We start from the raw sequence: 27,382 nt of genomic DNA on the forward strand, positions 1-27,382 counted from the left end.
CTGCTCCATTCTAATCCCTTGTTCTCCTTCCAGAAGCACTCTTGGCCATCCAGACAGAAATGAATATTTAACATGTGAAAATGAGGCTCACTGTAATCTCTAATCACATGCCACATGCATGCACACCAGTTTTAGTAGGTCTTCAGAGGCCAGTTCTCTCATTACTCTGCTGGTGTCTGCTGCCAGAGACAAGGGCAACCATGTGCAGGTTGGTAAGTGAGCACAAAGGCAACGGCTGGGCCACGATGAACACTGGTGCATTGTGACGTCTTTCATTACCTTTACAGCTCACCGGGCCAGACCTGCTCCTCTCCTCCACTGACCTAACCCCGCCAGCTGGCAGACGATTAGGTGTCGGCTTCCCCTGTGTGTGTGTGTGTGTGTGTGTGTGTGCATGTGTGCCTTGGGGGGTAGGTTGAATTGCTCAAGACAGCGTCCAGATCCAGTCAAAGGCAGCTTGCGCAGGTGCGGAGAGGCAGGGTTGACATGGTACTCCAAAAGGCCATTGCTGCAGCCCGCGATGGAGACCTGCAGAGCCTCAGGGAGCTTGCCGAAACTGGATGTCTTACTGGCGCCATTGTGGATGCTCAGGGGGCGGGACTGGTGCACCATGCTGCACGCTGTGGTCAGCTGGACTGCCTTTGCTTTCTGGTGACAGAAGCAGGGCTCGATGCTAACACAAGGGCCCTCAATGGAGCCACACCTGTCCATGATGCTGCAGCTACAGGTCACACCCGGGAACTAAAGTGGCTCATACAGGTTGCAAGATGTAATGTACAGGTGAGTGGAGAGGTTATGGAGCTATGGGTGTTAGCACAGTGGTGTGGACAGAGTTTGGATCAAGAGTTGCTTTTCAAATGGGTGATTTACTTTTTCAAAGACCACAAAAGATGATATTAGGAAAGATGCTCATTCTGTGCCATACAATTAAAGTGGATTGTGACCAAGGGCTGTCAAGCTCCAAAAATGACCAAAACCACCATAAAAGTAGTCCAATTATGACTTATGTTCTATAACCCAAGTCTTCTGCAGCCATTTGATCATTCTGTGAGGAAGAGATTATTAAAATGTCCAGAGTGCCTGTTTTTACTTGAGTGGTAATCTACTGGCATAAAGTTGGCTTGACGCTGGATGTTCGATATTCACATAGCATATGAGCAGAATGACTTGGTCATAAAACAAACTGTAAACTGTTCATCTAGATGTCAACTATAATGTACATTTTTGATATTTATTAAAATAAACTCTAAATTATATGTAAAAATTGCTAGTTTTCACAACCAAATGGCCTCAAACGCAAATTTAAAGCTCAATAGCATTTGAGGAGAATGACTTGCAGTCATAAAAATAAAAAGTTTGTTTACAGTTTATTTGAATAATTATCAAAAATGTAAAAGGTATGCATTATAGTTGACACCTAGATGAACAGTTTACAGTTATTTTTATGACTGCAAGTCATTCTCATCAAATGCTATTGAGCTTTAAATTTACGTTTGAGGCCATTCGGTACTGAAAAATAGAAATTTTTACATATGATTTACAGTTTATTTGAATAAATATCAAAAATGTAAAAGGTGTGAATTATAGTTGACACCTAGATGAACAGTTTACAGTTTGTTTTATGACTAAGTCATTCTGCTCATATGCTATGTGAATATCGAACGTCCAACGTCAAGCCAACTTTATGCCAGTTGCAAACCTATCTGTCTGTCTTGTTGGCAAAGGCTGTTTGTACTAACTATGCTCACCACTGTCTGGTTGATCAAGAGAAATTTACGAAAGAAACAAAGCTTAGATAAACCATAAAAGAAGAAACCAACCCAAGGTAGCTATATACAATAGCGTGGAGAGTAGGGATTTTGGATTTAGCGTTTGACATAACTGACCTATATTAAAATCTGTATTTTTCTGATCCCGCTCTTATTTTCTTTTGCCTTTTATCTTAAAGTAAATATTGAAAAGAAGTGCCTAATGGTATCTAATAGGAAAATGTCCCTATAAAGTCTCATTTGTGATTTTAATATGCAATTATAAGACTATTATAAGACTATATGTCTGCAATACACTGAGGTGCAAACATTAATTAAAAAAAATTAGGTCTGCCAATATTCCCATTATGTATACTGTACTTTGTGAAAGTATTCATACCCCTTGATGTTTTTTACACATTTGGTTGTTGCAGCTTTATGTTAAGCTGGTGTAAATTACTACTTTTTGCCACATCAATCTACACGTAATACACCATATTGACAAAGCAAAAAACAGATCTGTGATTACTTTGCAAATTTATTAGAAAGGAAAAACTTAAATATTTACATTGCATAAGTATTCATACCCTTAAACTCAGTACTTAGTTGAAGCACCTTTGACAGAGTTTATAGCCTCAGGTCTGTTGGGTAAGATGCCACTCTGCGCGCTCGGACCGCTTTCTTTTTAGAGAGCGAATCCTCCCCTTGCGCCCTCCCGTTTTCTTCCTCCCAGTGACCGGTGAGGAAAAAACAGCGGGGCAAAGGGATTAAGCGCACCTCTGCCCACCCACTGCCATTGGATGGAAGGCTAAGGTCGCTCACACCTCCAAGTCATGCAGAACGACCTTTGCCCTTGCTGGACGAGCGTACTCCTCCGCCGGGCAGGCCGCCTCATCTCTGCACTCCATGGCCATGCTACAGGTCTTCCAGGCCAAACTCCTCCAGGCTATGGAGCCTCAGCTTTTAAGTAGCTGCGCAGCACTACAGACCTGGCTCTAAGGGCCACCAGGGCCACGGCACAGGCTATAGGGAGGTCAATGGCCAACTTAGTGGTGCTGGAGCGCCACTTATGGCTAAACCTCACAGAGATTAAGGAGGCTGACAAGGTCCCCTTCCTCGACTCTCTGGCCTCCCCTGTGGGGCTGTTTGGACCTGCCGTCGAGGGCTTTGCGGAGCGAATCACTGCAGCACAGAAGTCGTCCCAGGCTATGCGACACTTCTTGCCTAAATGATGCAGCTCTGCAACGGCCACCAGTCGCTCCAGACCTCCTCCAGCACAGCCAGCGAAACCTGCGCCGTCGCCCACTCAGCCTGCACAGAAGCCTGAGCCTCGACAGTGCTCACACTCGGCCAGACACTACCCGCTTCCCAAGCGCCAAGGACCCCGGCCTAAGCTGACCTTGGATCCTGCGCCTCTGGCGCCTTCCTGATCTGCTGGAAGAGGAAGGGGGAAAGTCTCGCCAGTGCTGGACCGCCCCCAAAACGCCCTCCGTTGTGCCCTCAAGCACCCCATTCGGTCCTGGGTGCCAGCGGCAGTATGCTTGTCCAAAAAGCTGTTGTGAGTCACGGGCCCGTTCTTAAAGTGCCCTCTCGCACAATCGCTGTTATAGCGAGGAAAAAGAAAAAAAAACATTTTCAAAAAGAGAGCTAATTTCCTCTTCCAGTCACCATGAGTGTCGAGCCCTCACATGGCGGCTCTCCACCCAAACTAATCCAATCCCTTGTCACACGGACCGAGGCCTGGCAGGCCATCCCCGGAGTGTCTCATTGGGTGCTGGGGATTATAAAACGAGGATATTTGCTTCAGTTCGCTCGAAGACCCCCACGGTTCAGCGGCTTGGCCTCCACCTCAGTGCAGAGCAAGAACGCTCATGTTCTGTGAGCCGAGGTAATGAATCTGCTGGCAAAATGAGCCATAGAGACAGTTCCGCCAGCTCAGAGCGAGTCAGGCTTCTACAGCCGTTACTTCCTCGTCCCCAAGAAGGATGGCTGCCTTCGGCCCATCCTCGATCTAAGACTACTGAACCGCGCCCTCATGAAACGGCCGTTCAGAATGACTACTCTGAAGCAGATCCTCTCGCAGATTCACCCAGGGGACTGGTTCTTTTCGCTGGATCTGAAGGACGCTTACTTTCATATCCAGATAGCCCCCCATCACAGACAATTCTTGAGATTCGCCTTCAAGGGTGTGGCTTATCAATACACGGTCCTGCCCTTTGGGCTATCCCTGGCTCCCCGCACTTTTACGAAGTGCATGGACGCGGCTCTCTCCCCTCTGGGACAGATGCGAGTACATATCCTGAATTACCTTGAAGACTGGCTCATTCTGGCACAGCCAGAGGCAGAGCTGTTAGCCCACAGGTCCCTCCTCCTCAGCCACTTGGAGTGCCTGGTACTCAGGATCAATTTTGCCAAGAGCTCACTGTCCCCCAGCCAACGAACTTCATTCCTGGGCGCAGTTTTCGACTCAGTCCACATGAGGGCGGCAGTCACACCAGACCGTGCACTGGCTATACAACAGCTCGCGGCATCATTCAAAGTCGGAGCCTTATACCCTCTCAAAGCGTTTCAAAAGATGCTGGGCTTCATGGCCTCTGCTACTCCAGTACTTCAGTTGGGCCTTCTCCGGATGAAACCCCTTCAGTACTGGTTGAAACTTTTGATTCCGCCCCACGTGTGGCGTCATGGACTCATCCGCGTCAGGGTGAGCCAAGCCTGCCTTGGTTCAGACAAGGCGTGATGATGGGTATGGTCTACAGAAGAAAGGTTGTCTCGACAGATGCTTCCAACACAGGTTGGGGAGCTCTGTGCAAGGGCAATCCGACCTTAGGCTCCTGGTCGATAGCAGAAGGTCGGCTACACATCAACGGCTACACATCAAATGATTGCAGTATGTCGAGCGCTTCAAACCTTCCTGCCGGACCTGAAGGGACACCACATGCTAGTCCACTCAGACAGCATGACGGTGGTGGCCTATATAAATCGCCAAGGCGGGCTCACCTCTAACGCCTTTTTTTGTTGTAAGATTGTAAGGCGCCTCTTGGAGTGGACAAATCTCAACCTACATTCATTAAGGGCAGCACACGTGCCTGGCTTGCTGAACCAGGGAGCAGACATGCTATCCTGGAGCAACGTCCCCTCAGACGAGTGGATGCTCCGCCCGCAAACGGTTCAGAAAATCTGGGAGATCTTTGGCAAGGCAGAGGTCGACCTCTTTGTCTCAAAAGACAACTCTCACTGCCGAACTTATTTTTTGAAGAGCAAGGATGCGTTGTCCCACGAATGGCCCAACCTCCTCTTATACGCTTTCCCCCGATCGCTCTGATCCCCCAGGTAATCAGGCAAGCCAGGGAACACAGACACAGAGTGCTATTAGTAGTCCTGCTCTGGAGAAACCTTCACTGGATCTCAGAGCTGTCTCAGCTGCTTATAGCAGCCCCATGGCCTATTCCCCTGAGGCGGGATCTCCTCTCTCAGACGAACAAAACGAATTGGCACCCTCAGCCCATACTGTGGGCTCTACATGTGTGGGCTCTCGACGAGAATCGGTAGATCTCCCCGAGAATGTCCTAAATACGATCTCACAGGCTAGAGCTTCGTCCACGAGACGCCTCTACGCCCTTAAGTGGTCGGTCTTTTCCGCCTGGTGTACAACCCGTGGCGAGGACCCCGTATCATGTGACATATCGGTGATATTGTCCTACATGCAGGAGCTCTTGGATAAGGGCCGTTCCCCCTCCACGCTCAAGGTGTATGTGGCAACTATAGCAGCTTCTCATGCTCCCATAGCCGGACAGTCGGTGGGCCGAAACAAACTAGTTGTTCGTTTCCTGAGAGGATCATAATGTCAAATCTGCCATTTGTGCCCGACAAACAACCCAGACAGGAAGAGTAGATTAACGTCGGTGGACTTGAACTTGAAAAATAGTGTTTATTGACATTTTTCACAGTTGAAACAAGATACCTTCTGATGTTCATTCATGTTTATTTTGTGCTATAATTAGTAAGAGATGATCGATCACATGCCACTTGAACTGAGGTACTACAGCGATCTGTCACGACACATTAAAGAGCCACAAAACAGTATTTGTTGTTTGAATTTCTTTAAAAATACAAAATTTGAACTCTGAGACTTTAATATCGAAAGTATCCTGCTCTGTCTTGTATGTCGGCGTGTTGTCAGTGTCTTTTTTGCTCCTTGATGTATTTTTCAATGCATGAGAACATGATGTGTGGCATAAAAGTGCCATGGTTTGTCGGATGGTTTTTTCTGACATAGCAACAGTAACAAAGTCTTTGCTAAGGGTCAATTTAGAGTTGCTGGCTCAGGTTCTGAGATGAAATCATAAACATCTTTCTTACAGCAGAAAATTACATCTGGAGTTTGTGCTTGACTGCAGGGTCAGAATTAACATGCTGCCTATGGTGAGCGTTTATTTTACTTTGCTTGGCAGTGGAATCTGGTAAAATAGATTAAAATAGTTATTAATAAATATATAATAAATTACTAATAAATGCATAATTACCAAACTAAAATTAGATACTCTAAATTCCTTTTTTGCATTTATTATCATATTGTACAAAGATTATAAACAAACCGCTCGAAATGACCCAAACTGCGTAAAAAACTATTCCAAATGATAAAGTATTGTGTATATAAACCATTAATTGAATATAAAAGTACAAAAACTGTGAATCTGGGACATATATCTATAATGGAAAACACTCTGCAGTGGTCGCACCACATGATATTTGGTCACACCATATGATATTTTCAAATTCAGTCATAATTTACAAGCACATAATTAGCCACCTAAACAAAACAAGCTAGCTTCCCATTGAAAGGTTAATATGAAATTTATAATAAAAATGAATGCTTTTAGAAATAACTTAATATTCATTGTTTTTTTGAGGTCATACCACATGATATCCAAATGTGGTAACTACATACCAGCCATTAAAAAGGTTATTTTTTCCAAATTTGAAAGAGAGTTACAAACCTGCTTAATGCTTCTAAGGGTCCTTGGCAAATTGTTATATGATGTAACGTCCTATCTTTGAATGGATTTCAACATAAAAGTACCAAAATGGTAGTTTCTTGATGGTCGCACCACATGATATTTCATAAAATGGAGATTATCGAGCAAAGTCTGTTTGAATATTATGATGGAAATATAAATACAAATGCTTTGCAATTTTATACAGGATTACAAAACACTTTGGAAAACATGCCAAATAGTGCAAAAAATTAATCTGAATAAATTTAGGGTAATTTCAAAGATGTTTCCAAAACAACAGTTATGGCTGGACAGTCGCACCACATGATGTTTTGACACTTTGAATAACAGAAAAATTACAAATAACTAATGTTTTTTGAAACATTAAAGTTGGTACATATGTGAGAGAGGTACTTCTTATATATGGCATCTTTTTATGGATTTAAACCAATTTTAACTGAAAAATGCAATCGGATAGAAAATTTAGGCGTCACGTCATTGACCCATATATATATATATATATATATATATATATATATATATATATATATATATATATATATATATATATATATATATATATATATATATATATATATATATATATATATATATATATATATATATATATATATATATATATATACATATGCACACTGTAAAAGTGATAAATTGACTTAACTTAAAAAATTATTTAATTTAAAAATTATTATTTACTTAATTTTAAGGCAACGGGTTTCCTCAATTTTTTTTAAGTTAAGTCAATTTATCACTTTTTACAGTGTGTATGTATGTATGTATGTATGTATGTGTGTATATATATATATATATATATAGCTTGAAAGCCTTTGGTCATTATTCACTTTTATTGTATGGAAAAGAGCAGCGTCAACATTCTACTTGCAACACTATTCATATGACTGGAGTAGTAAGATTTGTTTTTATTTATTTATTTTTTTAAAAGAAATAAATACTTTTGTCAGCAATGGATGCATTAACTTTCTAGAATCCTGAAAAAAAAACATCTCTCAATTTCCACAAAAATATCAAGCAGCACAACTGTTTTCAACGTCATTGATAAGAAATGTTTCTTGGACACCAAATCAGCATATCAGATTGATTTTTGAAGGATCATGTGACATTGAAGACTGGAGTAATGCTGCTGAAAATTCAGCATTGTAATTACAGGAATAAATTACATTTTAAGATATATTGAAATAGAAAACAGTTATTTTAAAATTGAATAATATTTCAAAAGATTACTGTTTTACTGTATTTTGATCACATTTTGATATAAATTCAGCTATGGTGAGACTTCTCTGACATCTCAGACTTGCTTATTATATTGCATAAACTTTGTGCATTATGTAAACTACCTACCATAATATAAGTTTCACAGTGCATGGTGTGGTCATAGGGCACGCACGTTTCTAAATATCATAGCTAAGCAAAACCTGCTTCAAATATAGCACCTTACATAATAAGTAGTTCACCCGGTACAGGAACGGTGTGAACGCAGAACGGTGAGAATGGTGTGATTACATCACTTTCCCTTGCTCTGTTTACTCTTTGCTCAGTAGTATTGCATGACCGCTGTAATCATGACCAGATGGGTTAGAGGGGGCTCAATCTAACCGTTAACACTGTTTGTTTACCAGCGAAGTACAGGCCATACTGCTCCTCCAAGACCCCACTGCACCGCCTCTTCTCACACTAATGCAAACCGGCTCTTTTAACATCGACAACCTCTTGATCTAATTTATGGCCAGCTGCGCTGTATTAAAGTAGATGTTTTAAGTGCCTTGTTATCATGGACTAAAGTGATAACAATATTCTTGGTTGGTGGTCTTACTGGGAGTTTTTTTAAGTTTTTTTTTTAAGCCTGTGTTTGCCAAGGTGAGGTCAAAGTTGTATGTGGTTGAATTATTAATGAACATTTCCTTGGTCTGATTAAATAAAGATGGCTACACTAATTTGATCACATTGGTGGAGTAGAGGAGTGATGGCCCATCGAGGAACGGGGTCCGTGTCAGCAGCAATAGATTTATAGTAGAATGGACAATATACACTGTTGCTATGATGGTGTTATGATGACCTCATGAAATGACCTCTATCAAATTGAATGTTCTTTCAGCTTATGACTCAATGACAGCTCTTTACCAAACTGTTGGCTCATGATTGATTTTAAGTTGTTGTATTCTCTCTTATCACATTAAAAATAATAGTAAGAATAAATACTCTTTCCTTTAGTTTCCTTACTGCTTAGTAAAACTGTATTTGTGAAATTTATCTTGTAGTAAAAAGTTTGGGTCATCATATAATGACATATGAACCAAATGAATTGGGGATAAAAATGTAGTTTAATACACGTGCCATGATTTTAGAAATGAACTCTGTGTATACATGCTTTTTAAAAAATGTTTATGCCAAAAAAAAGCAATGTCTCTAAAAATGTCATGAGGTGTAACCATCAAGTAAAAGTAATAACATATTTTACTTACATTTTGAATATACGTCACTTTCAGAAATGTTTTTAAATATATTTGTCTAGGTAAAAAGAATTATAAATTCAGAAATATTACATTTGACCTAAACAAAATGGTCAAATGTAATGTTAATGACCTTGACATGCCGTACAAGGGTCTGCAAGGGCCCTATCTTATTATTTACCTTTCTTATTATTTACTGTTTATTAAATAATCTATTATTTAGATTATTTACTGGTTTCCTTTTCAAGAATTGAATTATTTGAATCAGGCTTTTTTCTTCATTATGCTATCAATTTGACATTTTTTACATCATGTTGGCTAAATAAATAAATAAATGTAATTCAGATTTTTTTTTTTATCTCACAATCTGCACTTTTTAAAAAAAATGTATTTATCCAGCATAATGTAAAAAAAAGAAAAGCCTGATTTAAATTCTTGAAAAGGAAACTTATTTATTTATTTTTAGTGGCAGTAACAATACAAAACAAAAAAAGAGTTGCAAAATGTAAGCCAATGCAAAAATGGAAAAAAGTCAGGTATATAATAGACATATATTTAATGTATAATATAATCTAAAATAAATAATGGAATTTTTAATGTTTTTTTTAATATTAAAAAAGAAAAATGAGAGAATTCATGTATAGTAATGTAAAAATAAATATATAGTAATGTAAAGTTATTTGTGTGTGAAGAAAAAAAAAAAATTAAATAAAGAATTGTTGTTTATGTCTATTCTTATTTGTTTGCATGTATTCAGGATCAGGATTCTGGTGGGGCCTCTCCGCTCCATCTCGCTGCACGGTTCGGCAAGGTGGAAGCTGTCCACTGGCTGCTGTCTCATGGGAATCGAGCAGAAGTGGAAACAAACTGCGGTGCTCTTCCTGCCCACTATGCTGCAGCAAAGGGTGACCTCACCTGTTTGAAGCTGCTGATTGGTCAAGCTCCAGGGTACAGCGTTACGAGCAGACACGTAGTAATGACAGAGATGAATCTCATGTGGCAGAGGTGGATGAAAAGGAGCATGTGACAAACTGTTTTGGGTCACTAGTCTTGCAGGTCACACGTCTCGAGTTATTTATTTGAGTACAATGAGTGCTTTAAAATGAGTGTCTTTTTAAAACAGATCCAATGACTTTGTGTAAGACAGGATTATTATTGTTAAATCAAACTAAAACCATAAAAAACAACAACATTTTTGTTACTTAAAATAAAATATTAAATAAACGTGATTTCAGTTAATGTTTATTTTATTTCAACATTTTTTAAATTTTATTTTCATTTAGTTTAAATTTATGTACTTAAGTAACTAAAACTTAAATTAAAAAATTAAAAATATAGACATTCATTAAAATAATAATACAATTTACACAACAAAACTGCTAAAACTTTAACTAAAATGAAAATGCAAGATAAAATAAATAATTCAAAATATTCATTAAAAGTATCATCTCAGTGGTACACAAATAACACTGACTTTTATCTTTTGCCTAAAGTAAATGGAAATTTTGGCATGTTATGACGAAATGATGTCTATTCATTTATTGACAACATTGAGCAATCAAAGTTTCAGAGCTCAGCCACTTGAACTGATTTCAATTAAATTAATGGAATTAGAACAGCATATGCCAAAAAGCAACTCAATAATAATTCTAACAGCATCCAACTTCTTATAATTATAATCATATTATTAATTATTGCATAAAATTATAATTGTATGCATCAATTATGCAATATAAAGTTTTTTTTAATTATTATTATTATTATTATAATGCATCTTTATTCATGTTATAATTAATTGGAGACTAAATTATCCTTAAGAATTGTTTTGTGAATGTTATAATTTTTATTTGTTATTCCCTCTTGTACTGACCCAAAGTAGCTTTTGGTAAAACCACAAGACATTAAAAACAGAGTAAAGAAGAGAAAACAAGAAACTAAAGTAGTTAAACAAGCAAAGTAGCCTAATCATGTTATTTATCCATGTCCTTAGAAACCAAAGTAAGACATGCTCTGCTTTGGTGGTGTAACAGGAAGTGAACATGTGACATGAAAGCGTGGCACTCAACAGAATCTACTCTCAGATCTACTCACCAGAATGAGATGACACACATAATGCACCCCTGACACCAAAGCAAATGTGCTTCCTCATTTTGCTAGCTAGGTTTGAAGGCAATAGTTGCTCTAAAAACAAAATTTAGAATTTTTTATTCAAACTTCATTTTCCTGAGTTTGCTCAGTTACTAGCAGAGCTTTTCCGTGCAATGAAAAGGGATGGAGGAAGAGGAATTGAGCAGATCTAATGAACCCCATCAAACTAATTCACTTCAGACCCCATAGCTGATTATCAGTTGTCTTGTTTAAGTCTATCAATCCTGCATCCTGTTTCTCTCACGAATGTACAGATTCATGTTGTTTCTAGCATGACCACATCTGAAACTGATACATGTAGGCATGCTCAGGATGAAATAGAAGCTTTTTTGTGTATTGGATAAGTTAAACTTAACTTATAGCCAGGAGAATGCATATATTAACCTCAGGGGTTAGAAAATCCCACGTGAGAGTCCGAGAGCTGGTGTATAATGGATGCACCCTGTCTGTCACATGTCACAACATACTGGAAGTTAAATCGTCAGAGCTGCTTCTCACTGTTACTGAACCTTAACACCTCAAGAGATCGCCACTGGGTTCCACAACCATTGTGAATGAAAAAGGGCTTTTGGAATAACAGATTTACTAATTTAGATTAAAATGAGGTTTGTAGTTGACAAGTCACCAAAAAAGAAGGCAGCGCCAAGGCGTTAAAACAGTTAAACTGTTCAAATTATCAATAATTTTCTGAAGACCTTAGGGTTTCTGCTGTTTTGGTGAAGGTTTGTTCCACCGCTACGGGGTGTGTGAAGGTTTCGAAAGTGACCTTGTAAACTTTAAATGTTGTTTAAACAGCTGCTTTCAAAATCATATATTAGGTATGACAGTTTAAAATTTACAACACCATTTACGAGTCATGAGTTTTAAATAAATTGATACTTTCATCCAGCAAGGAAACATTAAATTGATCAAAAGTGACAGTAAAGACATTTATAATGTTACAAATAGGGCTGCAAAACGATTCATCGATTCAAAAAAGTTTATGTTTACATACTATATGTGTGCATACTGTGTATATTTATTATGTATATATAAATACACACACATACATGCATATATTAAGGAAAAATATGTTAGATTTATATATAAAATATTTACATTTATATATAATGTAAATTATATACAAGTGTTTACATACAAATACAGGTGCATCTCAATGAATTAGAATGCCGTGGAATAGTTCATTTATTTCAGTAATTCAGCTCAAATTGTGAAACTCGTGTATTAAATAAATTCAATGCACACAGACTGAAGTAGTTTGAGTCTTTGGTTCTTTTAATTGTGATGATTTTGGCTCACATTTAACAAAAACCCACCAATTCACATCTCAAGTAATAATAATACTCAAGTAATAATACTTCACAATATTGCTGCTTTTACTGTATTTTTGATCAAACACAAAACCTTACCAACCCCAAACTTTTGAATGGCAGTGAATGTAAAAAAAAATAAATAAAAAACAAACTGCTATTCTTAAAAATCCACTGAAACTTTAAAACTATAGGGAACCTATAGCGAATTCGCCTTTTTGAGCTGGCTACAAATTGATGTCATAACTGAACAGCTCCATACGATCCCATGAACTTTAAATTAGCCTCCAGTGATTAATATCCAGGCAGTAATTGGTTTAACAGTGGTAGACATTGACACAATCATTTGCTCTATTTATCCTTAGCTAAAATAGTTGATTTACCAGACCTTATATATTGTGATGCCTTTTGCACATGTTTGAATCCTTTAGCGCAACGATCAAATCCAGTGAGTGAATCTCATGTTGTTGGCCAGTTAAATAAAGGGGGAATGCATGTCCTCCATAGATAAAAACATGGCAATACCAATAGCAGAAGATCAGATTTCTTTGTTTGTTTTTTAAACCCCACTTGAATAAACATCCAAACTGACCTTTTCTCAGGTGTGTTAATCGCCAGACAAACATGGGTGCCACGCCGCTATATCTGGCCTGCCAGGAGGGACATCTACATGTTGTGGAGTATCTGGTGAAAGACTGTGGAGCTGACGTGCACCGAAGAGCCCAAGATGGTATGACGCCACTGCATGCTGCAGCTCACATGGGCCACCATACATTGGTGGTATGGCTGGTGGGTTATACATTTACTTACATGCATATATGCTTTGGTGTCATGAGCTCTATTATAGGTACAATTTTTGTTTGGACCACTTCAGGTGTCCTTCACAGACGTCAGCCTGTCTAGTCAAGATAATGAAGGGGCGACTGCTTTACACTTTGCTGCCAGTGGGGGGCATCATGGCATCTTGGAGAGGTTGTTACAGATGGGATCAAAGGTCAAGAAGGATTACTGGGGCGGCACTCCTCTACATGATGCAGCAGAGAATGGGGAGATAGAGGTGGGTTTAAATTAGGATGTGAGTCTGTTGTGTGGTGTCTAAAACAGAAATGTTTTTAATTATGCTTTTAAGTCATAATAATCATATAAAAAATATTTCCCAGTGCTGTCGAATCCTCCTGGGTCACCAGATCAACCCAAAGGAAAGAGATGTAGATGGTTTCACGGCTGCTGATCTGGCTGAATACAACGGCCACTTTGAGTGTGCCAGATACCTTCGCTCTGTGGAGAGAAATGTAAGGTTCATTTCTTATGCTGGCAGAAGAGAAATGACATCAGTATGTTGATCATTTAAGTTAGTGATCATTATTACTTTCTAAAGCCGCAAGGTGCACACATGAAACTCTGGCAGTATTTGAAATTTCATGCTGCCCTATCTTGAAAGTGGAAATATTGAAAGTAGTGACATATGACATAAATAAATTATGCTATAGGCTATGTTTTGCCACTGCTGAACTGAAAGGTAGAAATAATGTCTACCGAAGCTATTAAAATTGACTTAAAAGATAAGTCATGGTCAAATGCAGGAGGGTTAACCCTCTGATGCATTAATTATTACAATTGACAAAGGACTATATTTATTTTTATTTATCCTAATATTTAATTTTTACTTCAAAACAAAAATATAGTAATTAAACATGTTTATTTATTTATTTATGTGAATTTTATTTATTCTATTAATTTAAGAAAACAATTTATTTTGATTTAACAATTTCTTTTAAATGTATTTTAAGTGAGTTGGAGATTTGGACACACTGCGTGAATGAAAAATGTGTAAATATTCAAAAATGAATGGAAGTGAAAACAAATATATACAGTGCAGATTACAGTGGATGTATTTTCATTTACTTTATATTAAGGAAACTATATAAAAAAATACATGAATAATTGCAAAACAAAAGATTCCTTAGATTCTGTACTACTGAAAAATACCATGAGGTGCATGTTATTTTTGACCATTTTTGTCAGTCATATTGAATTATACTCTTATATGCTATTTTAAATTAAAAAAAGAAAATGGACAGACATGTATAATTATGAGAAAGGGTCAAAGGTTGTCACACATGGTTTGGATGTAACATCATACCATGAATGTTTAAAAATGGTCTGTTGTTGATATCATGCATCAGAGGGTTAAAGACCTTGCAGTGAAGTGTCGCATAGACAAACTCAGAAAGGAAAGCTCTCGTCCAAATACATTTCTTGCCTCTGAAGGTCAGTTCTCTTAGCTGTCCTGTATCCAGATCTACCACGATTGATTTGTTTTGACTGACATGTCTGAACAACTATGAAAATCAGGCCAGTAACTTTCAAGGTGTCACATAGCACCTACTTTCTAAGAAGCTTTTGTGCACAGTGGACCTCAGTGGCCTCTCAGCCTTCTTGTTTCACGTGGTAAATAAGATGCTGCTCAATTTAAGTCATAAATTTTTCAAGGGTGAACATGGTAGTGCTGTCAGGGCGGGCACAACAACTGAACCACATTGGAAAAGGAATTAATTCCACATTTAGAGCACAAAATTGATGGATCATTCTACGGGGGATACTGCTGTTCTAGTGATTTACTATATCTCACAACTGTGCATTCTTTCTTTTCTTTTTTGAAGATGTCCATCTGCGTTAATCGGCGGTAGAAATAGCAGCTGTTTTTGCTGTTCCCATTCAAGAAGTGTAGTTTTTTTGTCTTGGATTTCTCCCAACATACCTTGCCTAGCTGATAAAACACGTTTAACAAGCTAATACTGAATGTGTGAGCTAAAATCCATATGAACAAATTGTAGGGGAGCTGAATATTAATTTCTGTTAAATAAACATGTTGTATAAGGTACAGGCCATAAATTTATGTTATACAAACCTCTATGGATTATATTGGTTACTCAGCTGTTGAATTGTATGCATACTGACAAGCTTATGACAATACAAGCTGATTTCCATGGTTGAACCTGCAAATACTTTTTCATTTTGTCAGATAATTTTTTTTAAAGTTTTTCAACTTTTCCAAGTTGCACTGGAACCATAAAGCAAGTTCTTGATTCTAAATCTGAATGTTCCAATTATAAAACAAATAAAGCCAGGTCTAGGACTTAAAACCACGTATTTGCCATGTCAACAGGTTCAAAACCAGTTGAAGTTTCATTAGCTTTTGAAGTACCATATCTGAGATTTCACAGAATTAATTACATGGTCTCCAATCACCCTGGTCACACTTTTCCATAGATCTAATGTAGTAATATAAGCTCCCTGTCAACATAGGCATGAATAAATCAGCAATTCATTGCTCCTATGTGAGAGACTGAGGGTGCTGATAGATGTCAAAAATTAAGCTGACCTGTCCCAACAATAGAGATCTAATTAGTGAAGGGAGGCTGTTGAAGCATCAGATGCAGCCATTCGCAGTCTCTCTATGTGCTGGGGGTGTATCAGTTACCTTCTCACCAGCAGCCTAGCTCAGGTAGAGGGCCGGGGGCTGAGCTGGTTATGGGATCCACAGGGTTTGGTTTACCATTCTAATGCTTGGAAACAGATACTTGATCTGTCAAATCGGTTGGAGAACAGGATGTTTGTTGGCTTCAAACATGCATCTGATTGTTTATCTTTTTTCCTTTAACCCTAATTCCATTGTAACACATCTGATCAAGCAGTACTGTCTTGGATAAATACATATTAGAAGACATTGTTTTTGCTGATTTCTCCAGTAAAAACTAGACTTATGTAAACACTGCCTCTGAAATGCTTGGGGCCAGTAAGATGCTAATTAACAAAGAATACTGGAAAAATATTTTGCGGTTTCAACAAAAATATTAAGCTGTTTTCAACATTGATAATATGCACCAAATCAGCATTTTAGAATGATTTCTGGAGAATTATATGACTGTATTGGCTGCTGAAAATTCAGCTTTGCCATCCCGAGAACAAATGACATGTTAACGCAGAAAACAGTTATTTTAAATTGTAATAATATTTCACAGTATTATTGTATTTTTGATCAAATAAATGCAGCTATGGTTAGTATAAGAGACTTCCTTCAAAATCATACCAACCCCAAACTTTCAAACATTAGTCTTTAGAACTTCAAAATAAAAATAAATAAATAAATAAAACTGGGGGGGGAGGGGATAAATGTCAGGAAGGTACAACTGTCCTGATGTCATATTAAAATAAAAAAAATCATAAAAAAACCCAAAATAATTTGACCTTTTTATGACAAGGCAAGGTTAGTTCAAGTTGTAAAATGTCATGTGATGTACCTCCTGAAAAACACAAAATTATATTTATGAATGAAGAGTATATTTAATAATTTTTGGAAAATATGTATCACAAAAGTGTTCTCACAAAAGAACTTGGCTCTAGACTTTTTCAATTTTTTTTTTTTATTATGGACACTCCCTTATATTTCATTGACCCAAAATTGTTTCCCAGGCCTACCACTGGAAAGACTCTGTATGGTCCATATCAGCATTATTTCAGGAATAAAGCATTTTAGTTTTCCTCCTGGTCCGCTTATAGTATTGCAAGTTGTAGTGTACTTCACAAGGTTTTATTCCACCTCAGAGTGCTCGGGACAGGCCATCTCATTTCCTAACGGTGCCTGTAATGGATTGTTTGGGCATTTGGCCAGAGAGTTGCGTGCTAGGTATTTCCTCATGTTTTGGTTTCATCCCAAAGAGGTCACCCTCCCTGAGCACGGCCCTCCGCTCAAAGTGTGAGTGCCTTCTCCCTGAGACAGCTGCAATCAAATAAACAGATCAAGGGTTTATTTTACAACACATATATATGCTTTCCTCCCATCTTATTCAGGCAGGGAATTAAGAGACCAGCTGTATTAAATGCGACTCTTTTGGCTACCCAAAGAAGGTTTATTTCAGTACAAAAACAACAAAAATTGTGCTAGATTGGGAAATGTTCTTAGTGCGATGTACAGTGAAGCTCTGTGGTTTGTTTATTGTAGGTACTTTTAAGCATTATAAAAATGCTCGGAGAGTTTGGTTCAGCATGGGGCCTTTATAGAAATGCCAGTGCTAATCGGCCACTAGGGGGTGGTAAGGGAGCTTTTTTACGAGTTTACCCCCTGAGAGGAATCTTTCAACGTGTTTCTCATCAAACGTTCAGTCATATCTCAAGAATGCTCTGATTGCTTTGACCTTTAGTGGTCCGCTACACATGGAACAGTGTTTACCATGTAATTGAGAATGTACAATGGTACACCAAACAAATGTTTTGTATATGCTTTTTGTGCACCTGCAGATTCAGGGTTTGCTGTAAGCAATCTTCGTTTCATGATTTCCTTTTTTCATCTTCTAAGGCAGTTGTCTTGAAGTCATTTTGCTTTTTGATTGTACACTGATCAATGAAGTGAAGCAAATGAAGTGCATGAAGTGAGAGGCATTGCTTTTTCTGAATTCTTGTACTTTCATATTCTCTGAATTTGATTAATCGTACTTCTCGGCTATAATGAACATGTACAGTATGAACACATTCTGAAAAATACTATATCCTACGTTGTTTTGTTTTTTTTGTGACCAGTGGTCCTTGACTTATGACGAAATTACTTTCTTGGTACCTGTTGCAGTTAAACTCAAATGAGGTGTCTAGATTTGAATCTGATGCTTTCTCAGCTCATGTGAAATGTCAACTGGTTCCACACTTCAGAATCTCAGCAAATGCAGCTGTTCATCTGGATGTTGTTCATGAGTATTTTGGGCATTCTACTTATTTGACTTGCCTCTAGAGAAGTATGCATATTCAGATGTCCATGAGATTCAGATTCAGTCCATGAAGTTGACTAGCTTCTACCAACTGACAAATGAATTGGCGCCAAAATTGCACAGATTTAATTTTGACTCACAGCCTTTGATGTCAACAACAATATCTGAACCTGACACATTATTTATTTCTACTAAATACCATTGTTTTACTGTAAGCATTTACGCATTGTATTTCACAAGAGTGTTTGTCTATTTTAATTTCATAATTGAGATTTCCAGAAAGTACCTGGGTCAATGACATATAACAGTGTCCATGATAAATAAAAGAATAAAAATATGTATATTTTTTAAAATCTAGTTTAAAACACATGTGGCAGAAATCTTTGTTCAAATTGGTTTCATTTGGTTTTCATATGGTTTTCAGAGTATTTTTTAAGATTATGAATTCTTAATTCATTTAGAAATTGTTAAATAGCAACTTCTGCTAACCTTGCCTTTTCATAAAATGCTCAAATTATCTGACTTATTGACCTTCACACATAGTCATGAGGGTTTGCAGGTGTTCTCTTTTTGATGCTGCAAAATAAATTAACTGACCTGATTGTATTGCCACCTATTTTTCCAGGGCATACATTATTAAACAAATAATGGAAAGGTTCTGCTCATGCAATTCCCCATCTTTCAGGCAAAGACTTGAGAACATTTTTTTTCCATTGATTAGTGATTAGTGTTGATGTGTATAAGGTCACGTCCCCAGTTTCATGCAGTTTCAGAGATCAAAAAACAACAACAACAAATGAACGAATGAACGAAATACAGTGTCTCTGTCCGCTTCTTCTGATTTGACAGTCTCCTGCTTTCTATCACACTGCTGCCTTGTTCGTATGTGCCGATTGATTTGTTCATTAGTGACATTGCTGGCTACCCAATCCACTGTGTAAATTATTAAGTACATTCTCCTATCAGAGTTTATTGTTTATTGTCTGTTGGGCTATGGCCAGTTGTTGGGATGGTGTGGATGGAGTCAACACATCTCTGGGTTTGGTGTTCACATCGTGTGTCACTATCCAGTGACAAAGAGTGATCAGGCGCTGCCTGTGTGGATATCGACTATAATTAAGAGGACGGTAGTTTGTAAGTACCTATTGTGCTTTAAATACATGTTGTGTTTGTAGAGCTAATGCATTGTTGGTATACTTTTTTTTCATAGTGTGATTACTGAAGGTTTTTTCATAGTCTGTCTGTAATACGTACCTTTGAAAGTTACGGTTAAGGGCTTCTAAACTAAAGAATTAGAGTTTATTATTTATTATTTATGTCCAATTGGTTGATTATATTAAAATTCTATATTCTATAGACAAATTTTATGATACTCTGTCTAAATAGTTTAAAAACAAAACAGTAAAAATGAACCTCAAACATTTTAAATGCTAAAACTGAATTTAAGTATCACAAAAATGTAATATACTGCATGAAATATTTATATTTATATAAGTGGGCGTTAAATGATGGCAAAGGGAAATGAGCATGTACAATAAAAAATCCAGTATATATTAGTATATTATGATTCGTTGAACATGTATTTGGTATTGTAGCTTTTCTTCTTTTCTGTTTAATCTGCTTAATAGGGTAGAAGTTTACCTGAGCTTGCTTGCATAATTCAGTTAATGTTTGTAATATAGAATATATCCATTTTTTTGAATGTAAAACAGCTAACATAGAAAGAATGCCATCTTCAGCTCATTCATCATCCTTTCTCCATTTTAACATAAACTTTCCAGCACAGACGATTTGCTGCTGTAGACACTTTGGACCGTTTTCACTCAATTCTCTAAATTTAAAAACTGTCAAACATGTTCATCATGTGTTTTAACTGAAGGTGTAAAAGTGATTTAACATAGAACGTATTGCTTATGTGTCAACACAAGTGTGTGGTCTTGAATTCCTCCAGAAAGCAGAGAGATGAGGAGGTTTTAACCTTAACCAAACCTTACACAAACGGTGCAGGCCTTCATATTTCTACCATTTCTGGTTCTTTTTTTCCCCCTAAATAATTTTATTGAATGTACTAAAACAGAACATTGAGAAATATCCCACGGCCTCTGTCTGTTTCAGCTCTTTAGTTTTGTGCTGCTAACTTCATTCTGATTCTGGTTTTCAAGATAAAAGTTTGGCATATTTGAGTGATTTTATCTGTGAGTTTTTCCCCTCTAAGTAACTGGTGAAAGAGAGAGAGACTCTAAATTGCTATGCACCAGGTTTCCACCATATTACTATATAGGACTTATGAATTTGATGCTTTTGCTGTAGTCTCACTCTCTCCATCAGTGTTTGTGTGGCCCACGAGGCAGAGGAGAGGATGAGAGGACCATGTTACTCCAGCATCCACTGCCTAAGCCACAGAAGAGGATAGCTGATGAAAACCAAATGTGCCATGGTGTTCACTGGCTTTGATTAAACCTTCACACAGAGACAGATGCATCCTGATCGTGAGTGAGGAACTGAACTGCTGCTCAGAGGTCACGAAGGAAAGAGATTCCACTTCGCTAATGTAGTTTTGCCCCACATTCCCACATTACCCCTCCCAAATTTTATCTATTTATGAATTGCACAACTTCTGGGAAATTTATTCCTGCATTTGCCCATGCCGTGTCACAGTGCATTTCGTGCTGTTTGGACATCAAAGTGCCGTGCTAGAGGAAATTGGGAGGACCACCTCACAGAGACAAAGCAAAATAGCATGCTGCGGCGTATCAGTGTTCCCTTTGATGCTCTGTGTGTGTGTGTGTTTTACAGAGAGCCCTTTGAGAGCCACATTTGATATGCATTCTGCATGGAGTCCATTAGGATATTTCAGTTTCATCAGCGGTGATCTAAATGTTTCCATATACTCGGCATTTTCCCTTGGGTAAAGTGGGATCTAGATGTTGGGCTCAGGTACAACTATTTTGCCCCCCAGCTAGGGCCCCTCTTACTGTAATGCTCACATATCGCTGTGCGGACCACAACACTGCACAAAAGAAAGACCACAAATAGCTGTTTTTCATGTGGATGATTGTTATGTTCTGCTGTGTAGTGTATCAAATGGCAATAATTGGCCTGTTATTCCATTGCCTTACAGGTCTGTGTGAAATAATGTGCTTTGATGGCACACTACCTGAATCAGTAAATATTAGATGATGATAAAAGCTCTTTGTATTGCAGCTCTGTCCAGCTTCCCAACCTCTGGAAGAGAACTGTCCTATTGAGGAAGAACTCAGAGAGAAACCGGCTGTGTCACGGCAACCCAGCTCTGATTATTACAGACAGATCACTAATACACACAAAGCCATGGACAGTCTTAAGGTGAGTTTTATAACTTTTTGAAAAATAATACTGTAGGAATGAGAAAGCATATATCGTTACATCTGTTCCACAATTGACCCTTCGCAAAGACCCACCCCCACTTCGTTACTGTTGCCGTCCGACAAGCCACACATCATGTTCTCACGCAGTGAAGAATACATCGCGGAGCAAAGAGAAAACTGATAACGTGCCGACAGACAAGACAGAGCTGGTTACTTTTGGTATAAAGCTCAGCTTTCAAATTTGCTATTTTTTTAAGAAATTCAAACAATAAATACCATTTTGTGGCTCTTTAATTTATCGTGACAGATCCCTGTAGCACCTCAGTTGAAGTGGCATGTGAAGGGATCATCTCTACCTCTTTACTACTAAAAGCTTGAAATAAACATGAATGAACATCAGAAGGTCTTGTTTCAACTGCGGAAAGATGTCAATACACACTGTTTTTCGAGTTCCAAGTACACAAATGTTAATCTACTCTCCTGTCTGGTTTGTTTGTCGGACAAATGTGGCAGATTCTGCGCTATGATTGGTCAGATTGCCTGTCAATCAAACTCCCTGCGAAGGGTCGATTTAGGGACCTGTTTCACTGCTTAATTCCTATATAGGTAGTCTTCTAATGCAGTGTCCTAACCGCACCTCATAAGAACTGATCTCGAATGCTATATATGGAAACAGCTCCATGCACCCTCTACTAGTTGAAATAGTTTGTTGTTAGCATGTTTGCTAAGCTAACTATGCAAAACTAACAAGTATAAAACACACATTATCGATACATTTTAGTATTGAATGGATTTTTAGCTTTATTCTGTAATTATTACGTTTGTCTCACTTTGTCCACTTTTTTTCCCACTGAACATGCGCATAATACTGACTAAAGCCCAAAGTATGCTTTAACAGGTGTTTATGCGTACGATAGGGTATGTGTATAGGGTATGTGCTAGACTTTTCTAACTGCGCACTGTATGCTTAGCTCGAACATGCATTTGAAAGAAAATAAATGAAGCAAAATAACAACAAACTACAGGAGACCGCAACAAGATGGTCGCATTGACGAGCACTTGTGTGAGGGGGTTAAAGGAATAGTTTGCCTCAAAAATTAATTTTAAGAAGATATTTCGAAGAATGTTGGTAATCAAACAGTTGTTGGTCCCCATTGACTTCCATAGTAGGGAAAGGAATACTATGGAAGTCAATGGTGACCAACAGCTGTTTGATTACCAGCATTGTTCAAAATATCTTCTTTTATGTTCAACATAAGAAAGAAACTTATACAGGTCTGGAACGACATGAGGGTGAGTAAATAATGACAGAATTTTCATTTTTGAGGTGAACTATTCCTTTAAGAGATACATGCAGCTCTAGTTAAAAAAAAAATAAAAATTCATCTGTCAGACACTGGAAAAGGATGAAACTTTCTAGTTGAGTATGAGTCGAGTGCCTGTTTTTGCACACTCTGTCACATAAAGTAGGCTTTACTTTGAATGGCTACACATCTAGATGTACACATATGCTTGCAATAGCATCAAAACTGAAGTATACTTTCAGCTTTAGAATGTGGCTCAAATGATGCCTTAAAATGTTACCTTCGTGGGGACTTTGGAATAGAAATATTATGACAGAAAAGTGTGCTTTAAGGGATTATAACTGGCTGTAGTAAGTGTCCATTTTCAAATGGCTGACTTTCCATTTAATTTCAATCCCACCAGCATCCTGAGACAGAAGATTCCCCTCAAGCCCGTTACCCCCCTTCAACACGTTCACCTTCTCCTCCCCCTTCCACCACTACCCCCTCACCTCCATCTTTTACCTCACATGGGAACGCTTTCCAGAATATCCACATGGCCACTTCGGGTGAGAAAGCCCTGAGGGGCTGTTTAATACCCCTATTGCTCTTGTAAGTGTATGTTTTGCAATCCTGACAGAATTTTGTGGGCACTGCTGTCACCATTGACTCATCCTTCCTTAATTTCACTTGATGATTTAATTCCAGTTCAATGAGTAATGGTAATCAGTCTATGTGAATATGATCAGAACATAACTGGAAACAGATGAGAGTAACAAATGATGTTCTTGTTCTGATTGTCATTGCAGTGGTGAAGAACCTTAGTTCCAGTACGCCTCCGAGTAAGCCAGTACCAGAGAAAGGGAAACTGTTTATGGGAGAAATGAAACTGGGAAATGTAAAATCCATTGCCAGCCTTAAGAAATCAGGATTGACAGCAGATTTGACAGTTTCAGTTAAGAAATTTAACATTCACATTCTCTCATGATCATTGAATCATTGAAAGGTTGTCTTCATCACACTAGCAAAATACAGTTGTCATTCCTGTATTAGCATGCTATATAGAGTTACATGACAACTGCATTCTATAACCTAACTGAGTCCCTTTAATTTTCAAGACCTGACTTTATGTGAGAACAGAAATATACTGGGTAACTAGTTGTTGTGTGATCTGGACACAATCTATTTTTTTAACATTTTGGGATCCAATAACTTATAGAGATGTTTTAGATCCAGTCTTTGTTTTCAACCACAGCAGGTTTAGGGATAAATCCATCTAGAATATTTACTACATTCACTGTTTACTACATTCATTTTTATGCTAACTATCATTAGCATAAAAATGTACAGCACACACACATATCCAGTAAAATCCATGGTCCTTTTTGTTAGGTTTAAATTTTAGATTTAACTTTTTTTTTATATATATATTGAGATGAAAAAAGTTGTCTTAATAAATATGGTTGTCAGTCCATAAACACTAACCATGTGAATGGTTAGTGACTTAAACTTTTAAGAAATGTACTAAAGCACTTTAGCATACACGCAGAAGAAAACTGCATCAAAATACAAAAAAAATAACTTTTAATAGGTTAAGTTCTTTATTTGATATTAGTCAAGCATGATAGTGTTGTTTTGTTTTTCATGTACTTAAGTGCACAATTTGAACTACAGTACTTTCCAATACATTATTGTTTTTTTTCTCTTTTAGAATAAAATGGTGGTGTTACCGACAGAGGAGGCTAATTTGTCTGATATTGATTACCTGGTACCCATGCATGATGAGAAGGGCAGACCTATAGCAGAATGGAAGAGACAAGTGATGGTACGACAGCTTCAGGCCAGCTTATTTGACCAAGAAACCCAGAGGTTAAAGGTGAGCTACAAATATTGCATTAAATGTCTTTTAAATGCATAGATAACAAATCTAAAGCCCCTTTGACACTGCACGTTGGTCCCGAAAAATTGCCGGAGGTGATTCCGGAATCGATCCCAGGTTGGGGACCTAGTAACATTGCCGGGTTCAGTCCCGGAACGAGAGCTGTGTGAACAAAAGCCGGATCAATGCCGTAAAGGGTGTGTCGTTAGTGATGACGCACGTTATCGTGTGACTGTTTTACCGGGTGTTTTGAAGGCAAAAAATATGTGCAAACTGTAATGAAGCAGAGATCAGGGAGCTCCCCACTATCCGCGCTGAAGCTGAGATCGTCGCCAGCTTCAGTGAAACGGTACGCATCACATTACCCATCACATCGTAATGTCACGTGTCTTTACGGGATCTTTACGGGATGTGTGTGAACGCACACACATATTCCGGAAAATCACTGGCAGTGTGAATGAACCAAACTCAAACGATCCCGGGACAAATCACTGAACACACTATCCATGTATTTTCCGGGAATCTCTGTGTAAAAGGGGCTTAAGATGATGTTCTGACTGCACCTTTCTCCAGGTTGACTTTTAACTGGACATTTTATATTATTTAACAGGAGAGTGGTACTAGATATACAAAGATGGACAGTTGGAGATACTCCCAGGCTCACAATGCCATCCTGGGTCCATTCGGAGAGCTTCTAACGGAGGATGACCTCATTTATCTAGAGAAGCAAATTGAGAGTGTCTCGATGCAAAAGAACTGCGAGGGCTACGAAATGGAGCTTGCTCGTCTGGCCGAAGAACTGCGAAACATTCTCCCGGCACCCATCGTCAACATCACACTCAACACCCAGTACAAGAACTCTACACAGACTCCCTTACCCATTTGGTGCAACCGTATTTCAGGCATTGTGAAGAGTATGTCATTGCTTATGACCAACCTAACAGACCAGCCCTACTGCAAAATGCCAAACACAGAGCTTGTGAATGTCTTCTCTCAGCCATCAGAGAGGCAAGCCTTCAACAGAGGTAGGAGGGAGAAGATAGAAAATGAGATTCAACAGTTTGGGGTCTCTGTGAGGAACTTAAAGTCCAACTTTGAGAATCAGAACGATTCCTCACAAAATGATTCAGGGATGACCGAGTCATTGGATGAACAAGAGCAAGCACCAGTAAAAAATGGATCAGATGATGAACAAAGACCAGAGGTTGACCAGATTGATGATTCCTCTATCGACTATGTCATCAGTGATGCCATGGAAAGTACAACCCTGCGCAAGGAACGTATTGTGGTCTTGTTCCTGGGTCACTGGAAGAAGTCGGCTTATACGGTGACCTTGAGAAACGCTCAGAGAAAGCAAAGCGTTGATTCGCTGGATATATCTAAGAAGCCGAAGTGTGAACGCAAAGCAAGCTTGGATATCTCTCCAAAGAACGCCATGGAAAATGGCAAATTGGGGCACTTCTTCAAGCAGAGAAGTGCCATCAATAAGATGATTGGGAACTGGAGAAGCATGATCTCATTTGTACCGTCGCGGCAAATCCGAAGACTCAACCGGCAGCAGGCAATTTACTCACCTGAGCAGTTCCTACCCCGTGTGGATGGATCTCCCATCGACTATGACACGCTGACACTCGACCTCTTCATGCTCGGCTACTTTCACATACTTGAGCTAGATTTGCCAGCAGATGAGAGGAAAATGAGACACTTGCTGTGCTTTGAAGTGTTCGACCATGTGGGGCGTTTCACCTGGGAGGCTGTACGTGATTTTCACAAAGCTGTAATTCAGGACATTGAGGCAGGAACCGGGAATGGAAGGATGGATTTGAGGATATTAAAGTGAAGTTCTTCGGAGATGGATCAGGCCAACCAGAGCTTGAACACTCAGAACAGGCGACGACGGTAGAAATGAGGCCTGTGCCTAAAGTCATTGTACAGACTCCTACCCCAGATGAGAGCGATGTCCTGAAAAATAATGCAGATATTAGTAGTCTGACTAATGAGGAGATTTGCAAATATATTGACCGTAGTTTTGCTTTCTGGAAAGAAAAGGAGGCTGAGATATTTGATTTTGAGGAATGACAATAAGCCTTTTTGGGGTGTACATAGAGATTCCTTATTATCTTTAAATATATGTATTTTTTGCATTTGATGTAGAACATGTACCAATATTTATACAGCTGTGACATGTAAGGCATGCTTTTGCCATTTATTCTCCAATTTTCTAGGAGTGCAAGGTAGAAGACTGCCATAAACTGAAGTGTTTGTCTTTTTGTCAATTATCAGTATGTGATTTAAAATGATTTTAATGCCCTTTTCTGTTAAGTTTTTGTTACTCCTTGAGAATCAGATATTTAGAGTTTGCACCAATATTGGAGGCTGCTTACTCTAATGATTAAATAAATGATCATCTGACTGTTTA

General features: G+C 38.4%; 1 protein-coding gene across 1 annotated transcript; it reads left to right on the forward strand.

The window, feature by feature from the left end:
- The first annotated feature begins 66 nt into the window (after positions 1-66).
- Positions 67-27,380, forward strand: espnla (espin like a). Its single transcript, XM_058779349.1, is given in 12 exon segments — positions 67-208; positions 288-780; positions 9,992-10,182; positions 13,295-13,481; positions 13,567-13,749; positions 13,853-13,984; positions 21,659-21,799; positions 23,509-23,653; positions 23,894-24,039; positions 24,796-24,960; positions 25,574-26,762; positions 26,765-27,380. Coding segments are annotated over 11 exon segments (3,051 nt in total). The 5' UTR covers positions 67-208; positions 288-486; the 3' UTR covers positions 27,043-27,380.
- The last annotated feature ends 2 nt before the right edge of the window (positions 27,381-27,382 follow it).

Source organism: Onychostoma macrolepis, chromosome 06 (genome assembly GCF_012432095.1).
Source record: "Onychostoma macrolepis isolate SWU-2019 chromosome 06, ASM1243209v1, whole genome shotgun sequence".
NCBI lineage: Eukaryota > Metazoa > Chordata > Actinopteri > Cypriniformes > Cyprinidae > Onychostoma > Onychostoma macrolepis.